The sequence below is a fragment of the Gobio gobio genome (assembly GCF_949357685.1).
Source record: "Gobio gobio genome assembly, chromosome: 25".
Classification (NCBI taxonomy): domain Eukaryota; kingdom Metazoa; phylum Chordata; class Actinopteri; order Cypriniformes; family Gobionidae; genus Gobio; species Gobio gobio.
Window position 1 is genome coordinate 13,739,770 of NC_137121.1, and position 15,443 is coordinate 13,755,212.

A 15,443-nucleotide genomic window follows, 5' to 3' on the forward strand; every position below is an offset into this window, starting at 1 on the left:
GGTTGTGCGACATTCATATACAATAGAGTGCCGAAGTTATGACGTCACTTTGCAGGCCAAAACGCGGAAGTGAGTTAGCATTTTAGCCCTTCCGGTTCCCTCGCCCTAAAGTCTATAGGTTTTTTGAATGGGTTTTTGCTAAATCGCCTGAAATAAGGTCTGTGGTTATCAAAGCCTCTAAATATTTTCACGTTTTGATCTATGACATAAAACACATTAGTTAAAACCTGCTTGTGATTTTTTTAAACTTTATTGTGTCTTAAAAACGGTGGTTGCTAACAAGTTGCTAAAAGGGACTACATCCTTTGGCGGGGACTTTAGACGTCATCGTGACAAACAGGCAATCTCTCACTAGCCCGCGTTTCAGCCTTATGAAGAACTTATGTGGCGTGAATAAATCACGCTATTCGCGCAAAATTGGATGCTTGAACATTTGGAGTTTACTCTCTTCACATGTTCGTCTCGTTGAGAAATGGCTGATATGGGCTGTTTACACGTCTTTTTGTGTTAAAATCTACTGTTAATGTGTGACAAAACGTAGTTTTAAGACTTTTTCAGTCGATAATGTAGTTGTTTAAAGCTCAAATCTGTGGTTTATTTATAAGAAGAGTGCCTATTTTAACATTTTATCTGGTGTTTTCGGAGTTGTGAGCTCCAGTGGGTCAGCGGCGCTCCGCGCTTGTTTACCCGGCGAGAGTAGACTTTCCTCTGCTAGTCTTTCTGACGTCTGCCGCCTGCCGCTGGCTCTGATGTCTCTGTGGCGTCTCCAGCTATAATTCGTCTTGTGGAGATTTAACGGCCCATATTTGCTCTCATGGATCTATAATTTGTTCCCTGGCAAATCGTTTAGGCTGAGGGCAAAGTGAAGTTTCATTACTTGTTTATTTTTAGGCTATAACTGTACGTTACCATGGTAAGTTAGCCGAGTAGCACTGACTTTGAATGTTTGACTGAATTGTTTGCTTTATTTAATGTATAGCTTATTATACATTTTACTTATACTTTTGTATTATTGATCATACATAAACTTGCCTTTAACAAAAAGAGACTGGGTTGTGTTTCATGTCATTTAATGTTATCACAGTGATAATCATATTGTCTGAAAAAACATTAACAAAAGATAAATCTCAGAGAGGCACGCATAAACAAAATGAGTTTCTAACATTTTTGGAAAAAACGAATGGGCAATATTTCACATGAAAAAGTGGATAAGTGTTCATACACAGCGCAGATCATAATGAGCGAGCGTGTTTTTTAAATAAAGTTTGAGGAAGCTTGATGATGACGTTGATCCGCGACCATGGTGTGCTGTAGTCCGTTTATAGCCTACCGTTAGCATTTTATATCTGACGGCTTTATTTAAGCTTCAAAATTTATACATTTTGGATTAATTTGTAAAGATTATCTTGATAGACAAAACGTGTAAGGGTCATAACTCTTAGTTGAACACAGATCTTATTTTTTGCGATTTTCCAAAAGTCTATGGGGAAAATGCATGGCTTTTCAATCGAGGGAACCCATGCGCCGCTAACTTCCGGGTTGGCCTACACAGTGACGTCATAACTTCGGCACTCTATATATGCACCTTTTAACAAAATCTATTAAAGGGGTGGTAAAACACATTCTTTCGAAGGCTTGATTGTGTTTGTGGGGTGCACTGTAACGTGTTCATGCTTCGTTTTTAAAAAATTGCATTATTTTTCATATATTTTACCTTTATTCTACACTGCTCTGTCCCTCCTTGTAAAAACGGTCTGATGGTTTTCGGGTTCTATGAAGCCGGTCCCTCAAAAATACGCAATGGGCTCAGATTGGTTAGCTGGCCCAGTGTGTTGTGATTCGCTAACCGCCTAGTGCACGTTTTTCGGAAATGTCATTCCCCTTACCTTTACCGGTAGCCTGTGCTTTGGTCAGTATTAGAAACAATGGCGTCAATAAAACCGTACCAATTTTAGCCCAAATCTGACCCAGAACATTTTAGTGAAGATGATCGAGCAGAACCTGTTCAGTCCTCAAGAGTAAAGACTGCGGATCTATAGTGATCGCTACTGAATGGCACTGTTACTTTTGTAATTTTAGAACGATTATAGCCAAATATCTGTCGCAAGAACTATAAACCCAAAACGAACACTAAACATTGGCTTTACTAGTAGCCAAATCAAACACAGAACCATGTTTAGCATGCCTGTAGATAAACAATACATAGAAGCTCTAATCAAATAATAATTTACACTAATGCCAAGTTCGCTGTTGAGATTTTAAAAAAAGTTTGTAACGGTAGGTGTTTGTCGGATAACGTTAAGTATGAATGAGCATTTAACAAACTGGTTTGCAGAGTCAAACAGCGTTGTCATTTGTTTACTTCCTTGCTACAACGTACAATTAACAATACGAACTATTACAGGAAAACACATAGACGAAAAATAAATCATACTTACAGGTTGTGGCCCGTAAACAGCTTCTGTTTTTAAATCCATCTTTCAGGACAAGCCGTTGTGCGAATCCTGCATTGAACTCGCGAAGATTGTGGAAGTTTTCCTCCGTGAAATGTGCAGCGGGAGCCGCGCGCGCCTGTTGTGCATTCACACTGGCAGTGTTTGTCTCGCGCAGCTGAACCGCGGCTCGTGTATTGCAAATACAGACAAATATTGTCCATTATGTCACATTTTCCGGTCTTCTCCTCTGACCCTGTCTGTCTCGTGCTTTGATTTATGATGGGCAGCATATATCTGCTGCAAATACAACGGTGTTGCCCTCTGTCTCATACACACATGCATATAACATGTTGTATGTTAAACGTACTGCAACGCACCCCCGTCCCTAGGAAGTGGACCTGCAATCCGGATGAAAATAACAGCGTTTCGTTGGCATTGTGGCAACAACACTCCAGCCTACTAACTGTCAACAACTCTTCCCCACAGCAATACAAAATGGCCTCGCCCCCCATTATTTAATATTCTTGGAGGAGGGGTTTATGTAAATATTGGGGCTGGTGATGTCAGCAACCCTGGAGGAATGTCTGTAGTCCCTACCGGCCGTTTGCTGTAGTCCTTAGAAGCAAATATCTCCCTTTGCTTTAAACTTTGAACGTTGTAACTTTGCAGATGTTGTTTATGCTCAAACAGCAACATTACACACTAGCTAAAGTTAGAAAAGTGAAATCGTGTTTTACCACCCCTTTAAAACTATATTCCTTGAACCATTTAAAGTAATATTACTGTAGGATGTATCTTGTTTTTTTTAAACTTTATTTTACATATACATTTATTCATTTGGTAGACACTTTTATCCAAAGTGACTTACAATTAAGGAATACACCAAATGATTCTTCTTAAAGGAATACGCCGACTTTTTGGGACTTTAGCTTATTCACCGTATCCCCCAGAGTTAGATAAGTCCATTCATACCATTCTCATCTCCGTGCCATAACTCTGTCTGACGCACCCACCGCTAGCCTAGCTTAGCACAAATACTGGACTTAAATGGCTCCATCTTGCCTACTGCTCAATAAGTGACAAAATAACGGCAACATTTTCCTACCGTATTTACATGTTGTGATTTGTATAGTTACATTGTGTACTAAGACCGACGGGAAATTAAAAGTTGCGATTTTCGAGACCGATATGGCTAGGGACTATTGCCCGACCTCAAATGTTGTAATAATCAAGGAACTTTGCTGCCGTACCATGGGTGCAGCAGGTGCAATGATATTATGCTGCGCTGCTGAAAATAGGCTAACTTCCATCCGCATATCAAACGTGACAAAGAGAGCGTGCTGGGGACTATATTCAGGCGCTGCGTAATATCAATGCGCCTGCTGCACCCAGTCCCGCTGCTGGCCGTCTTGGTGCCCTAAGCGGCGCTGGCTGCACCCATGATATGGCAGCAAAGTTCCTTGATTATTACAACATTTGAGGTCGGGCAGTTAGGTCTGGAATTGATCCGTTGTGGAGCATCTATGCCCGAACAGGAGCTGTTCAGACCAATGAAATTGTCAGGGCGGGCTTTATACAATGATGGACAGATTGACAGACTGTGTTGCCAAGTTTTCACAACAAAACCCGCCCAATTCCGGGAGGGGGTTCTCCGGAAAAAAGGGCGTTTGGGGGGTAAAATATGTGGGGTTTTTTGGCAGGGTTGCCTGCTACAATTCGCATTCCTGGGTCTAAATATCACATCATTGGGGTTGCTTCAACCCGCTGACATGGAAAAACAGCCCGCAGAAAACAGCGGACTTGGCAGCACTGTCAGTGCAGTTGAGTTCTATTGACATTTGACAACTAACGTTATACATCGCTCCATTGCTCTGATTGGTTGTAGGTCTATCCAATTTAGGTCTTTCCTGGTTCGGTTGAAACGCCCCATAATCACAGCCCAACGGAGCAGTATCAGACTCGTATTCTGACTAGAATTGAGTATGACAACGTCAGGCTACAGGATACAGTGAATAAGCTAAAGTCCCAAAAAGTTGGTGTGTTCCTTGCTCCCAAAAATGAAAATTACCCCATGATTTACTCACCCTCAAGCCACCCTAGGTGTATATGACCTTCCAAGCTTTATAATGGCAGTGAATGGCAGCCCAAAAAAGTGCATCCATCCATTATAAAAGTAATCCACACGACTCGGGGGTTAATAAAGGCCTTCTGAAGTGAAGCAGTGTTTGTGTAAGAAAAATATCCATATTTAAAACTTAAAAAAAGTAAAATATCTAGCTTCCGGCGGGCCGCCTTCCTTATTCAACTTACGGAAAAAGCATAACTGGCGCGACATATTAGACGTAGCGTGTAAGCTTTTTAAACAACAAGAGGCGTTAAACTTTCTTCGTAAGTTGAATACGTTCATATAAGTTGAATTTTATTAACCCCCTGGAACCATATGGATTTCTTTTATCATGGATGCACTTTTTTGGGCTTCAAAATTTGGACTGCCATTATAAAGCTTGGATTGGCCAGGGCATTTTTTTAAATATAACTCGATTATATTCGTCTGACAGAAGAATGTTATATACACCTAGGATGGCTTGAGGGTGAGAAAATCATGGGGTAATTTTCATTTTTGGGTGAACTATCCTTTTAAAGAGGCAATAAACATGACAAGTGCTAGTAGTACAAAGTTTCAGCCATCGCTCAGGATAGTAGTTGGGAGGGAAATTATGAGAGCAATAATATATAGTGAAGTTGGTGGAACTCTGTGATGGTACCACGAGGCCAATTTTTTTTGAACTTGATGCGAGCTGCAACCGGAAGCCAGTGCAGAAAGATAAACAGCGGTGTGACATGGGCTCTTTTGGGTTCGTTGAAGACCTGTTTGGCCGCTGAGTTCTGAGTTCAAGAGGTTTGATTGCACATGAAGGGCGTTGCAATAATCCAGCCTAGAAATGACAAGTTTTGTTGCATGCTCAGTAAGGAAGGCTCTGATCTTCTTGGTGCTGTACAGTGCAAACCTGCAGTGCAAATTACCCCAAGATTCCTGGTCGAACTCGATGGGATTATTGTTGCTAAACCTAGCTGGATAGTGAAACTCTGCTGTTCTGTTGAAATGGCTGAGAATCTATATCTTTGCTAGGTAGAGTTGCCTGTGATGTTCTTTTATCCATGCTGAGATGTCTGCTAGGCAGTCTTGAGATCTGTGCAGCTACCGTAGAATCGTCTGGTTGAAATGAAAAGTAGAGCTGTGTGTCATAAGCATAGCAATGGTAACCATGTACCTGTTTAATGGGTCCCAGTAATGTAGTGTATATAGAGAAGAGGAGGGGTCCCAGCACTGATCTCTGAGGTACCCCGTTGACCAGTTGAAATGTTTTGGATTCCTCCCCTCTCCAGACAACTTTAAAATATCTACCTATGAAGTAAGATTAAATCCAATAAAGTGGAGTTCCAGTTATGGCCAGTTTTTTGTTGTTGAACATTGTGGTCTTTTATCATATAACAACTAAGCGAAAAGATGACCATTTTGAAACGTTATTCATCTCTTTTACACTGTTTTACAGTGAATGTAAAGGTCCAAAGAGCACAAAACCCCCATAAATGTCTATACGACTTTATGGACGCAATGTTCATGGTATATAGAAGTCATATGATCATCCAAATGGGAAGGAAAATGTAATTTGTTTACTGACATTTGCCAGTGTGCCAGTTTTAATATGCTGAATGAGATTTAAGAGCTGCATCTGCAGGTTTGCCATTTAATTTTGCAGTAATATTTTTACATTGATTTACTTATTTGTCATGTACACTGCTTTCAGAAGTCCATCCAGTCTGGACGAAGATATGTCCCACCTTCACAACCCATTCTTACCAAGTCTGTCTCCATGTTGGCCATCAGTCAGAAAGACCTGGATGGTGAGTTGAACACTATTTCTGGTTTTCTATTCTGTGTCTCATTGTGCCACTCTGAGCTCTGCAGCACTGTAATGCAAAACCTTTATTTTATATGTTTAAAAAGCTATTTAAATAAAGCATATAAATAAGCTTTGATCAGATGTTGCAGAGTTCAGACAGTTTTTTTTTCTCTGCTGGCCTCTTTTCATGCCCTTATGGTAAGGTAAGGAGAGGAAGCATTCAGTCATGAATGACCACACACTTCCTGTCAGTCATAATCTACCACCCCGATTTCGTGTCCTGGGATCTTTATACTACAAAAATGTCCTATATCAACTGGGATTATTGGTATTTTTCAACTTCTCAGATTTGGACCTCCCGTGGTTCCCTTTCACTGTGGTGTCTCTTTAAGGGAGTGGACATTTACTGCCAGTTTATTAGCACCCAATTTTATTATAACGCCTGCTTTGATCTTTTTTGCCCATGTGATCATGGAATCCAGCAGCGATCGGACGGCCCCGACCCAAGCGACGAATCTCCTTCTCCTTCAGCATCTCGCCCATGCTCCCCAAATCTAAAACTCTCTTTTCTATTGGCTCTTCATCCAGTGATGAGGAGGAGGCAGTCAGTAAGTAAAAGAATATCCCACAATGCCTGGCATGGCCCCTGCCCGACCCCTGCCTAATGTGAAGTGTGCCCCTTACTTCCCTTGTGTCACTAAGTTATTGATCAGACTGGCCCCTTCAAATTATTTCTAAAACACCTATTCAATAATTTTATTTATTTACCTATTTATTTATTATTACATTGTCCCATGTGTTGCTGAGTGAATCACTTTTGCGACAGTTTTGAGAGCCTAAATTGATCTGCGTAAATGTTTTATCTAGTTGGATTTATCTAACCTATGGGATATAAAAAATGGTTGAAAATTAATACTGATTGACTGAAGTGCCAAAATAATCAAATGTTTTTGTTTTTTTTAATATTCTCTACGCAATAACTTAATGAACTTTGTGCATAATGTGCATGTTGTCTGGTGATGCATTTATTGCACTTTTATGTCACATTCTTTGAAGAGAATCTTGCTGAGCCGATTAAAGTTAGTTAAATTGTTGACAAGTTTACAGCTAGCTTTCTGAATCATAATACATCTGGTTTTCTCGCACAGATAGTTAAAGGTACATCACCCTCTTGAGTATTGAGGTTTGTTACTGCCTCAGTAACGCAACAACGCTCATTAAGTATGTGCAGAGGAAGCGCGTGCTTGCGATTTCATTCGCCAAGAATCCTTCATAGTCCCTCGTCTGACAGAAAAATGGTATTTTAGTAAGCACATACTTTTACTCAATTCATTCCTGCGGATTATTGGACGGATGTCACGGGTCTCCCAAATGAGACATTGCCACGTCTGTATAGTTTCTTTCCATTGGCTCCATCTCTTGCCATGTCTTTCAAAGTCATTCAAATCCACATAAACACATTTCATAGAACTGCTTTTAGATTTTACAGCTGCTTAGAGTTCCTTGTAAAAAGAAATGTCTAGAGCAGTCACCTGAACATGGCAATTCAAAGCAAACACCTGCTTGCATCAATGGTTTGTACAGCATTTTTTTTTTCATTTAAGATGTTAAGCTTAATTATTTGAAGGGATAGTTCGCGCAAAAATGAAAATTACCCCATGATGTACTCACTCTCAAGCCATCTTAGGTGTATATGACATTCAGACAAATACAATCAGAGTTATATTAAAAAATCCAAGCTTACAAGTATTATAATGGCAGTGAATGGCAGCCCAAAAAAGTGTATCCATCCATTATAAAAGTAATCCACACGGCTTCGGGGGGAGGGTAATAAAGGCCCCTGGAGGCCCACTTTCTTTGTAAGTGTAAAACGGAAGGCGCTCCGCCGGAAGCTAGATATTTTACTTTATAATGTTTTAAATATGGATAATTAAAATGGATTTATGGATCTGGAATATGGATATTTTTTCTTATAAAAACACATTGCTTCTCTTCAGGAGACCTTTATTAACCTCCCGGAGCCATGTGGATTAATTTTTATAATGGATGGACTTCAAATTTTGGGCTGCCAATATAATGCTTGGATTAGCCAAGATATTTTTTTATATAACTCCGATTGTATTCGTCTGAAAGAAGAATGTCATATACACCTAGGATGGGGTGAGTAAATCATGGGCTAATTTTCATTTTTGGGTGAACTAACCCTTTAAGATATACATTACATTTTATATCTTAATATGCTAAATGAGTTATACTGACCCTACAGACTAAAAGAAGTAACTGTCAGCACCATACAAAACGTTTTTGTGTTGCGTTTTTATTGATTTAATACATAGCTGAGCCAAACCCATCTGTCACAGGTATCATAAACGACCTACTGTACAAACAAACACAGTGTAATAGTTTACTATAGAAGGCAAAAACAAAAAAAGCAAGTTTCTCCAGTCTTTCCAAAACACGATCAGTCATTTCATCTTTAACAGTTTTTGTGGTTACAGAACAATGGATACTTTTTTTCAATGATTTACAAATGTGCCATTTCGCTTGTAAAATTGGCTCACTAAGGCTGCGCCTTAGAGTCTATTCATACCATAAAACGGCTTGTGTCATTTCTTTTGTGCAAGTACAAAACTCCAGAGGCTCACTGCAAAGTGCTTCATAATGTCAGTTGTTCTATGGTCTCGTTCATGTCATTTAGTTAGTGGTCCTGTGCCCACTATACTTTTGGTTAATCAATTGTTTTTCTCTCGTTTCAGGATTGGCCTCGTTCACGGGTACATCAGGATCATTAGCGTACAGGTACGACACTTGCATTACATAATAGCTGATAGGCTACATGCTAATGTGTGTGTGTGTGTGTGTATATAATATAGTCCAATACGGAATACAAATTACATGATGAAAACTTGTTAGTAATCGGACTACTTTTTGACTACTTTTAGCCTTAACTTGTTCATTGTCAGGGTTTCCCAAACTGGGGTTTATAGAGGAACTGCTGTGGGGTTTGTTAGTTGATTTAAAATGTAATAGTTAAACCTTAAAATTATTGAAAATCTCTATTTTCTACGAAATAAAACACAAAAAAGATTAAATATTTTATTTGTTATAATGTGTGGCCTATACTATAGTTCATTTATGTAAGTAAGGATAGCAAAATAAAGTAAACTGTGACATATTATACCCAAAAATTCTTCATACAGTGGACTACCAGCAAAATTGATAACAATTTGCGCCCAAAATTAATCAGACACTTTGGCCTGACCATGTTTTGCGTTTTTTTTTTATTATTATTGTTAATGCGACCTTTAACACCACAGACTGAACTAAATGAAGCATTGCTTGGTCATTGGTTGACCTAAATTGGTATTATCAAATTGTGTACTTAAATTTAACAGCTGATTTGTTGATTGTAATCCATTACATACCTTTCTATCAAAGTTATCTGACATTATCAAGATTAATTTGTTCTGACACAGTTTAATTCTGAGTTCTTGTCATTTTTTATTACCATTTTCTAAACTATAGCGAATAAACTGTGATAATGTGAGAAAATGTTGAAGGTGTCTGAATACATTTTGGTTTGACTGTAAATAAGCAATATGCTGTTTGAAGAAGGACAATTTAAAAGATAATATAATTAGTGAGAACCTACAAATTATGAATAATTTACTGCCATTTTGTGAATATTAAAGCTGCTGTCCGTAACTTTTTTTGTGTTCAAGATTTACAAAAATTATATAATGAATGTACAACATGAATCCAGTTTCCAAACCGTGTTTTTGTCTTACCCTGAATCATTATGGTACGCTTATAATAAGTGTTTATATTGGGACTATTTCAGACCGGTCTGGTAGGAAACGCTGCGGAGGAGCACAGTCCCTGCGTGACTCGCCATAGACATAAACAGAGAGAAGTAGCTCCAGCTGCAATGTTCTTCCACAAGACGCATGCAGTTCTGTTTATTAACCACTAGAGCTCAAAAAAAGTTACGGACTGCAGCTTTAACCCTCTAGGGCTCTTCGGTCATTTTAAATAAAAAATGTTAAAAAATCGTAGCTTCATCGGAATGGTCCGAAACTTGGTGACTTTATTGGTACTTGGTATATGAACACCCAAAAAAACAGGATTTGAAAAGTCTAAGTGATCGTAAAAAAAATAGTCACACTCAGGACCTTCGGGTCAAAAATGACCCCCATAGGGAATTAATGGGAAATTAGTTTTTTTGTGCATACAATCTACAAATCAGCCAGGATGCAGACGAAAAAACTCACACACACACACACACAAACACAATTCGCTTTTGGAATGGCACGCATTAATTTGTGTGTGCGTGTGTTTTTGTGTGTATAAGTGTGTGTGTGTGTGTGAGGTTTTTTTGTCTGTTTTGCACTCTTGATGTTTTAGAGATTCACCCTTTTTTTCTGTCCTTTTTTTCTGCATCCTGGCTGATTTGTAGATTGTATGCACAAAAAAACTAATTTCCCATTCATTTCCTATGGGGGTCATTTTTGACCCGAAGGTCCTGAGTGTGACTTTTTTTTTTTTACGACCACTTAGACTTTTCAAATCCTGTCCCCAATTTTTTGGGGTTTTCATATACCAAGTACCAATAAAGTCACAAAGCTACGGTCAAAGTCAGGTCAAAGTTTCTGACCTTTCCGATGAAGCTACGATTTTTAACATTTTGTTATAAAACGCAAGATCCACTATAGTGGTAAAAATGTGCTATTGCGTGATAAAAATGCTCAATGTGTCCACCGGATGGCACCGATCTCATTAAAAAAATTGCTCTCATGAGGCCTAGGCTTGACTCTAAAATGAAATACAGCTTTAATAAAAAAAAATAATAAAAAAAAAAATAATTATATATACTTTTTTTATTATATTCAATGGGAAAAATAGGTCAGAATGATTGCATAAATATGAATTGTAAATCATAAAATTATCTCAAAACACCAAAAAAGAAAAGAAAAAATATTATTGATCAAAAATATATTTTATTGATTTTACTCAAATCTTTTTGTATCTTAATCCCGCCCTCCGGGTCATTTTTGACTCGAAGGTCCGGAGTGTGACCCATAAATGAAGAACCCCAGCGGGTTAAGTAATCATGTAATCAATAAAAATGTACCTGTTGATTGTCTAATTACCAGTATATCATTTTCAGAATCTGATTACATAATCGAGATTAAATTTACAGCCCAGTTACTATCCAGCACTCTAAATGAAACCAAGAAATGTTGTGAGCCAGATTTATACTCGCAGTGTCACTCAAAACACATGTTAAACTGCTAGTCCGCAGCCCTGACAATATTCCCAGTTTCAAAATGTACCTTTTATATTCTCTTTTGTCTCATTCAGTATATCAGAGGAGGATCCAGGTCCATTACGGAGTGACAGTGAAGGCAAAGTTGTAGGAACCAAAGTGAGCAGGACATTCAGTTACCTCAAGAGCAAGATGAGCAAGAAGAACAAGGTTGGTATATAATGGATCAGATTTTAGGATTTGTTTAGGATGTATATGTATATATATATGCGTGTGTGTATGCATATATGTATATGTATAATTGAATCACAATACATTAACTGCATGTCAGATCTTGTAAGTGGAAACAGATGTTATTGTTTTACTTTGGCACATATCCTTCTGAACTAATGGCTTTGAGGCAGCAGCATGCACCTGCTATTTAACTTTTAAGTTTTCACCCTGTGGTTTCTGTAGATGGTGAGGTCGCTAATGGTGTGAAAGCTTTCAGCAACCCCTGCACTATCTGAGGTTGTTAGATGTTTGCAGAGTTTGCTCTTGCGCAGGCAACGTTGTACAGTCTTTGTCTGTCTTGTAGGGACTCGCGTTAGGGAAGTTCAACAGGATGTAGAAGCAAGCTGTGGTCTCTATATGGCTCGGTTTAAATATACTCTTTCACAGACACATATGCATTAGAGCTCCTGAAATTCTGTGAAAACAAATACAAGTTAAAATCTTACCTCACAGTTTCAGAGAACTTTAATGACACAGCTGGGCCACCATATATGGTTTAGTTCTTTTCGACACATTTTTGACCTAAGAAAACCACACACCTTGACTTGTGCATAACCATATGCTTAAACTTTTGGTAACTATGTCAGTGACAGGAAATGCATTTTAATGCAGTTTAAGCCAGTGTCAATTGGAGTTTCAATTCAGATTTAATGGGCAAAACAACACAATGCAAACAAACCAGCTTCCTCATGTACTAGGGAGGATCTATGGTAAAAGGAAGTGCACTGTGTCTTTAAACTGAGCCCGAATGTGAAAGACGACAGAAGGAAACTGCAGCAGTCTCTAAACTCTCTAAGTCACTTCCTCTGGCTGACTCGCCTGCTCTCCGTCATGGGAACTTGTGTGTTTGTGTAGACAGACAGATACAACTACTGCTATACCTTCAGGCCAGTGCACTTACTGGCTACCTGCTTCTGGGATGTCTACGTTGTGTCGTAGGTTTTTACCGCAAGGTCGGTCACTGAAGATCAAGAATACTGGTGGTCTGGTTGAGGTAGGACTGTGTTACCAGCTGTTGTTACTGTTATTGTTAGAAGTCATGAATATAGAAAAGAGACATTTGTTGCTTGATGTTGTGGTGTTTGTGAATATTATGTTTAGAGGTTTGATGTGAAATTTCTTTAATTGGCTTGCAAACTTATTTGAACTTTTTTTTTTTATGTGCTGGGATTGTTTCACTCCAGTTGAGAAATATGTGAATTACTTGTTGTTTTTTATAGGTGGGCTTGCTTTGACATGTTTTTACAATTTAGGCATGTTTAAACTCTTTGGGAAGTGCACTTTGACCGTCTTCCTTCCAATACAATTTGTATTACAACTTTTCTTTTAATGTTGTAATATTAAGCCACCCATCCATAGCAGGTATGGTATACTAAGAATTAATCCTTTTAATATTAATTACCTTTTAATAATTTTGAGTGTGTTTTTTTTTTAGTTTTATTTTTATTTTTTTATCATAATCTTGGTATAGGACTGTTTGCTGTATTTTGTAATCAGTTTGGTCTTTGAAAATGGCCACAATCAGTGGTTTATACATGCGGTTCCACTTGAGATATATGAGTCATGGTAATGGATTGAGAATGCTGTGGTTTTGACACTTATTGCAATATGTCTGAGGAACGAGATGGATGGATGGTATATGTGGATGCATGGATAGGAAGGGTGGGTGGATGGAGTGGTTGAATGATGCATGGATAGGTAGATGGATGGATGGATGGGTGGGTGGATGGGTGGATTGATGTATAGGTGGGTAGATAAATGGATAGGAGGGTGGATGGATGGATGGGTGGATGGATGGCTAGGTAGGTAAATGGATGGGTGGGTGGGTAGGGGATGGATGTATAGGTGGGTAGATAGATGGATAGGAGGATGGATGGATGGATGGATGGATGGATGGATGGGTGGATGGGTGGGTAGATGAATGTGTGGATAGGTGGGTAAATGGATGGATGGGTGAATGGATGCGTGGATGGGTGGATGAATGTATTGGTGGGTAGATGGATGGATAGGAGGGTGGATGGATGGGTGGATGGGTTTAGGGGATGGATTGATGGATGGATGGGTAGGTGGATGGATGGATGTATAGGTGGGTGGATGGATGTATAGGTGGGTAGATGGATGGATAGGAGGGTGGATGGATGGCTACTAGGTAGGTAAATGGATAGGTGGGCGGGTAGGGGATGGATGGATGGATGTATAGGTGGGTAGATAGATGGATAGGAGGATGGATGGATGGATAGGTGGGTAGATGAATGTGTGGATAGGTGGGTAGATGGATGGATATATAGGTGGGTAGATAGATAGATGGATAGGTGGGTGAATGGATGGATATATAGGTGGGTAGATAGATAGATGGATAGGTGGGTGAATGGATGGATGTATAGATGGGTCGATAAATGGATGGATGAATATATGATACAGTAGATAGACGATAGATAAATGTGCAAGAGATGCTGAGAATGTATCAAAGTGTGTTTCGTCCCTGCAGTTGGAGATGAATGATGAATATGAATGAAAGTATTGATTGTGGAGCTGATGAGGTTTCTCCTCTGATAGATGCAGCAGTGGGCTGCTGACACTGTGAGTTTTCTGATGGATGTGCCCCACTCACATCTGTGCTGGGACCCTGCTGTAATTGAGAGTCTAATGCACGGCTCTGACCGTCTGCCAGCTGCTGTAGTGCTGAAAGCACTGCACATCACACGCCTACACTCACAACCATTTATTTATTCACCTCCTGTTGTGTGTTTTGCAGGAGAAGGAGAAAGAGAAGAACAAGGAGCGTGATCGAGATGCCAAAGACAAGGAGAAGAGATCCTCAAACGGGCATCTCTTCACTGCCATCATGACAGTACCCACAATGCTCTGCCACCAGTGCAACAAACCCATCAACACTAAAGATGCTTTCCTCTGCACCAGTAAGAGCGCATCTCTTATTATAGAGTATAGAACTCTTTTATACTCTCTATAATCTTCCTTACTATTCTATACTCTTATTATCCACTATTCTTTTCTGTTTCAAATTCTTCTCTTATTCTCTTCTATACTCTACTGTCGATTTTACAACTATTTTGCACTCGTTTCTTCTATGCTCTTCTGTATTCTTCTATTGTACTATACATTCTACTCATCTACAGTAAATCTTCTGCTCTTCTTTTCTATTAAATCTAAATCTATAAATCTATTCCTATCTTTTCTACACTCCATATTTTACTCTTATTCTCTCAACTTTTTTCTTCTATTCTACATTCTATGTTGTTATACATTATTTACTCTTTATTCTGTTATATACACTCTACTCTCTATTTTCTATTTTGCTCTATATCATTTTTTTGACTAGTTTTACATTATATACTCTGTTCTGTACACTATACTTTAAAACTTTATTCTAAACGTCATACGAACCGTAATATTCATATTGTCATCACTCCTGATATAACACTCACTCGGCATGTAATTTGATAGGATAATAATATTAAACTTAATACAGATGCAGGGTAGTTGTTTGATTCAAATATATTTTGATCACTGTCAGTTGTGTTTTATATTAAATTAAATGTGTGC

At 38.8% G+C, this 15,443-nt stretch overlaps 1 protein-coding gene across 21 annotated transcripts in view; it reads left to right on the forward strand.

The window, feature by feature from the left end:
* akap13 (A-kinase anchoring protein 13) overlaps positions 1-15,443 on the forward strand; it is a 149,017-nt gene that overhangs the window by 111,503 nt on the left and 22,071 nt on the right. For 8 of the 21 annotated variants that reach the window (XM_079809941.1, XM_079809938.1, XM_079809954.1 and 5 more), the window contains 5 exons: positions 6,245-6,341; positions 6,823-6,948; positions 9,097-9,139; positions 11,702-11,815; positions 14,631-14,797. In XM_079809941.1, the coding sequence (XP_079666067.1) occupies positions 6,245-6,341; positions 6,823-6,948; positions 9,097-9,139; positions 11,702-11,815; positions 14,631-14,797 (547 nt within the window). Of the gene's footprint in view, positions 1-6,244; positions 6,342-6,822; positions 6,949-9,096; positions 9,140-11,701; positions 11,817-14,630; positions 14,798-15,443 lie in introns of all 21 variants that reach the window. The other 13 variants (XM_079809948.1, XM_079809945.1, XM_079809947.1 and 10 more) reach the window with 5 other exon arrangements.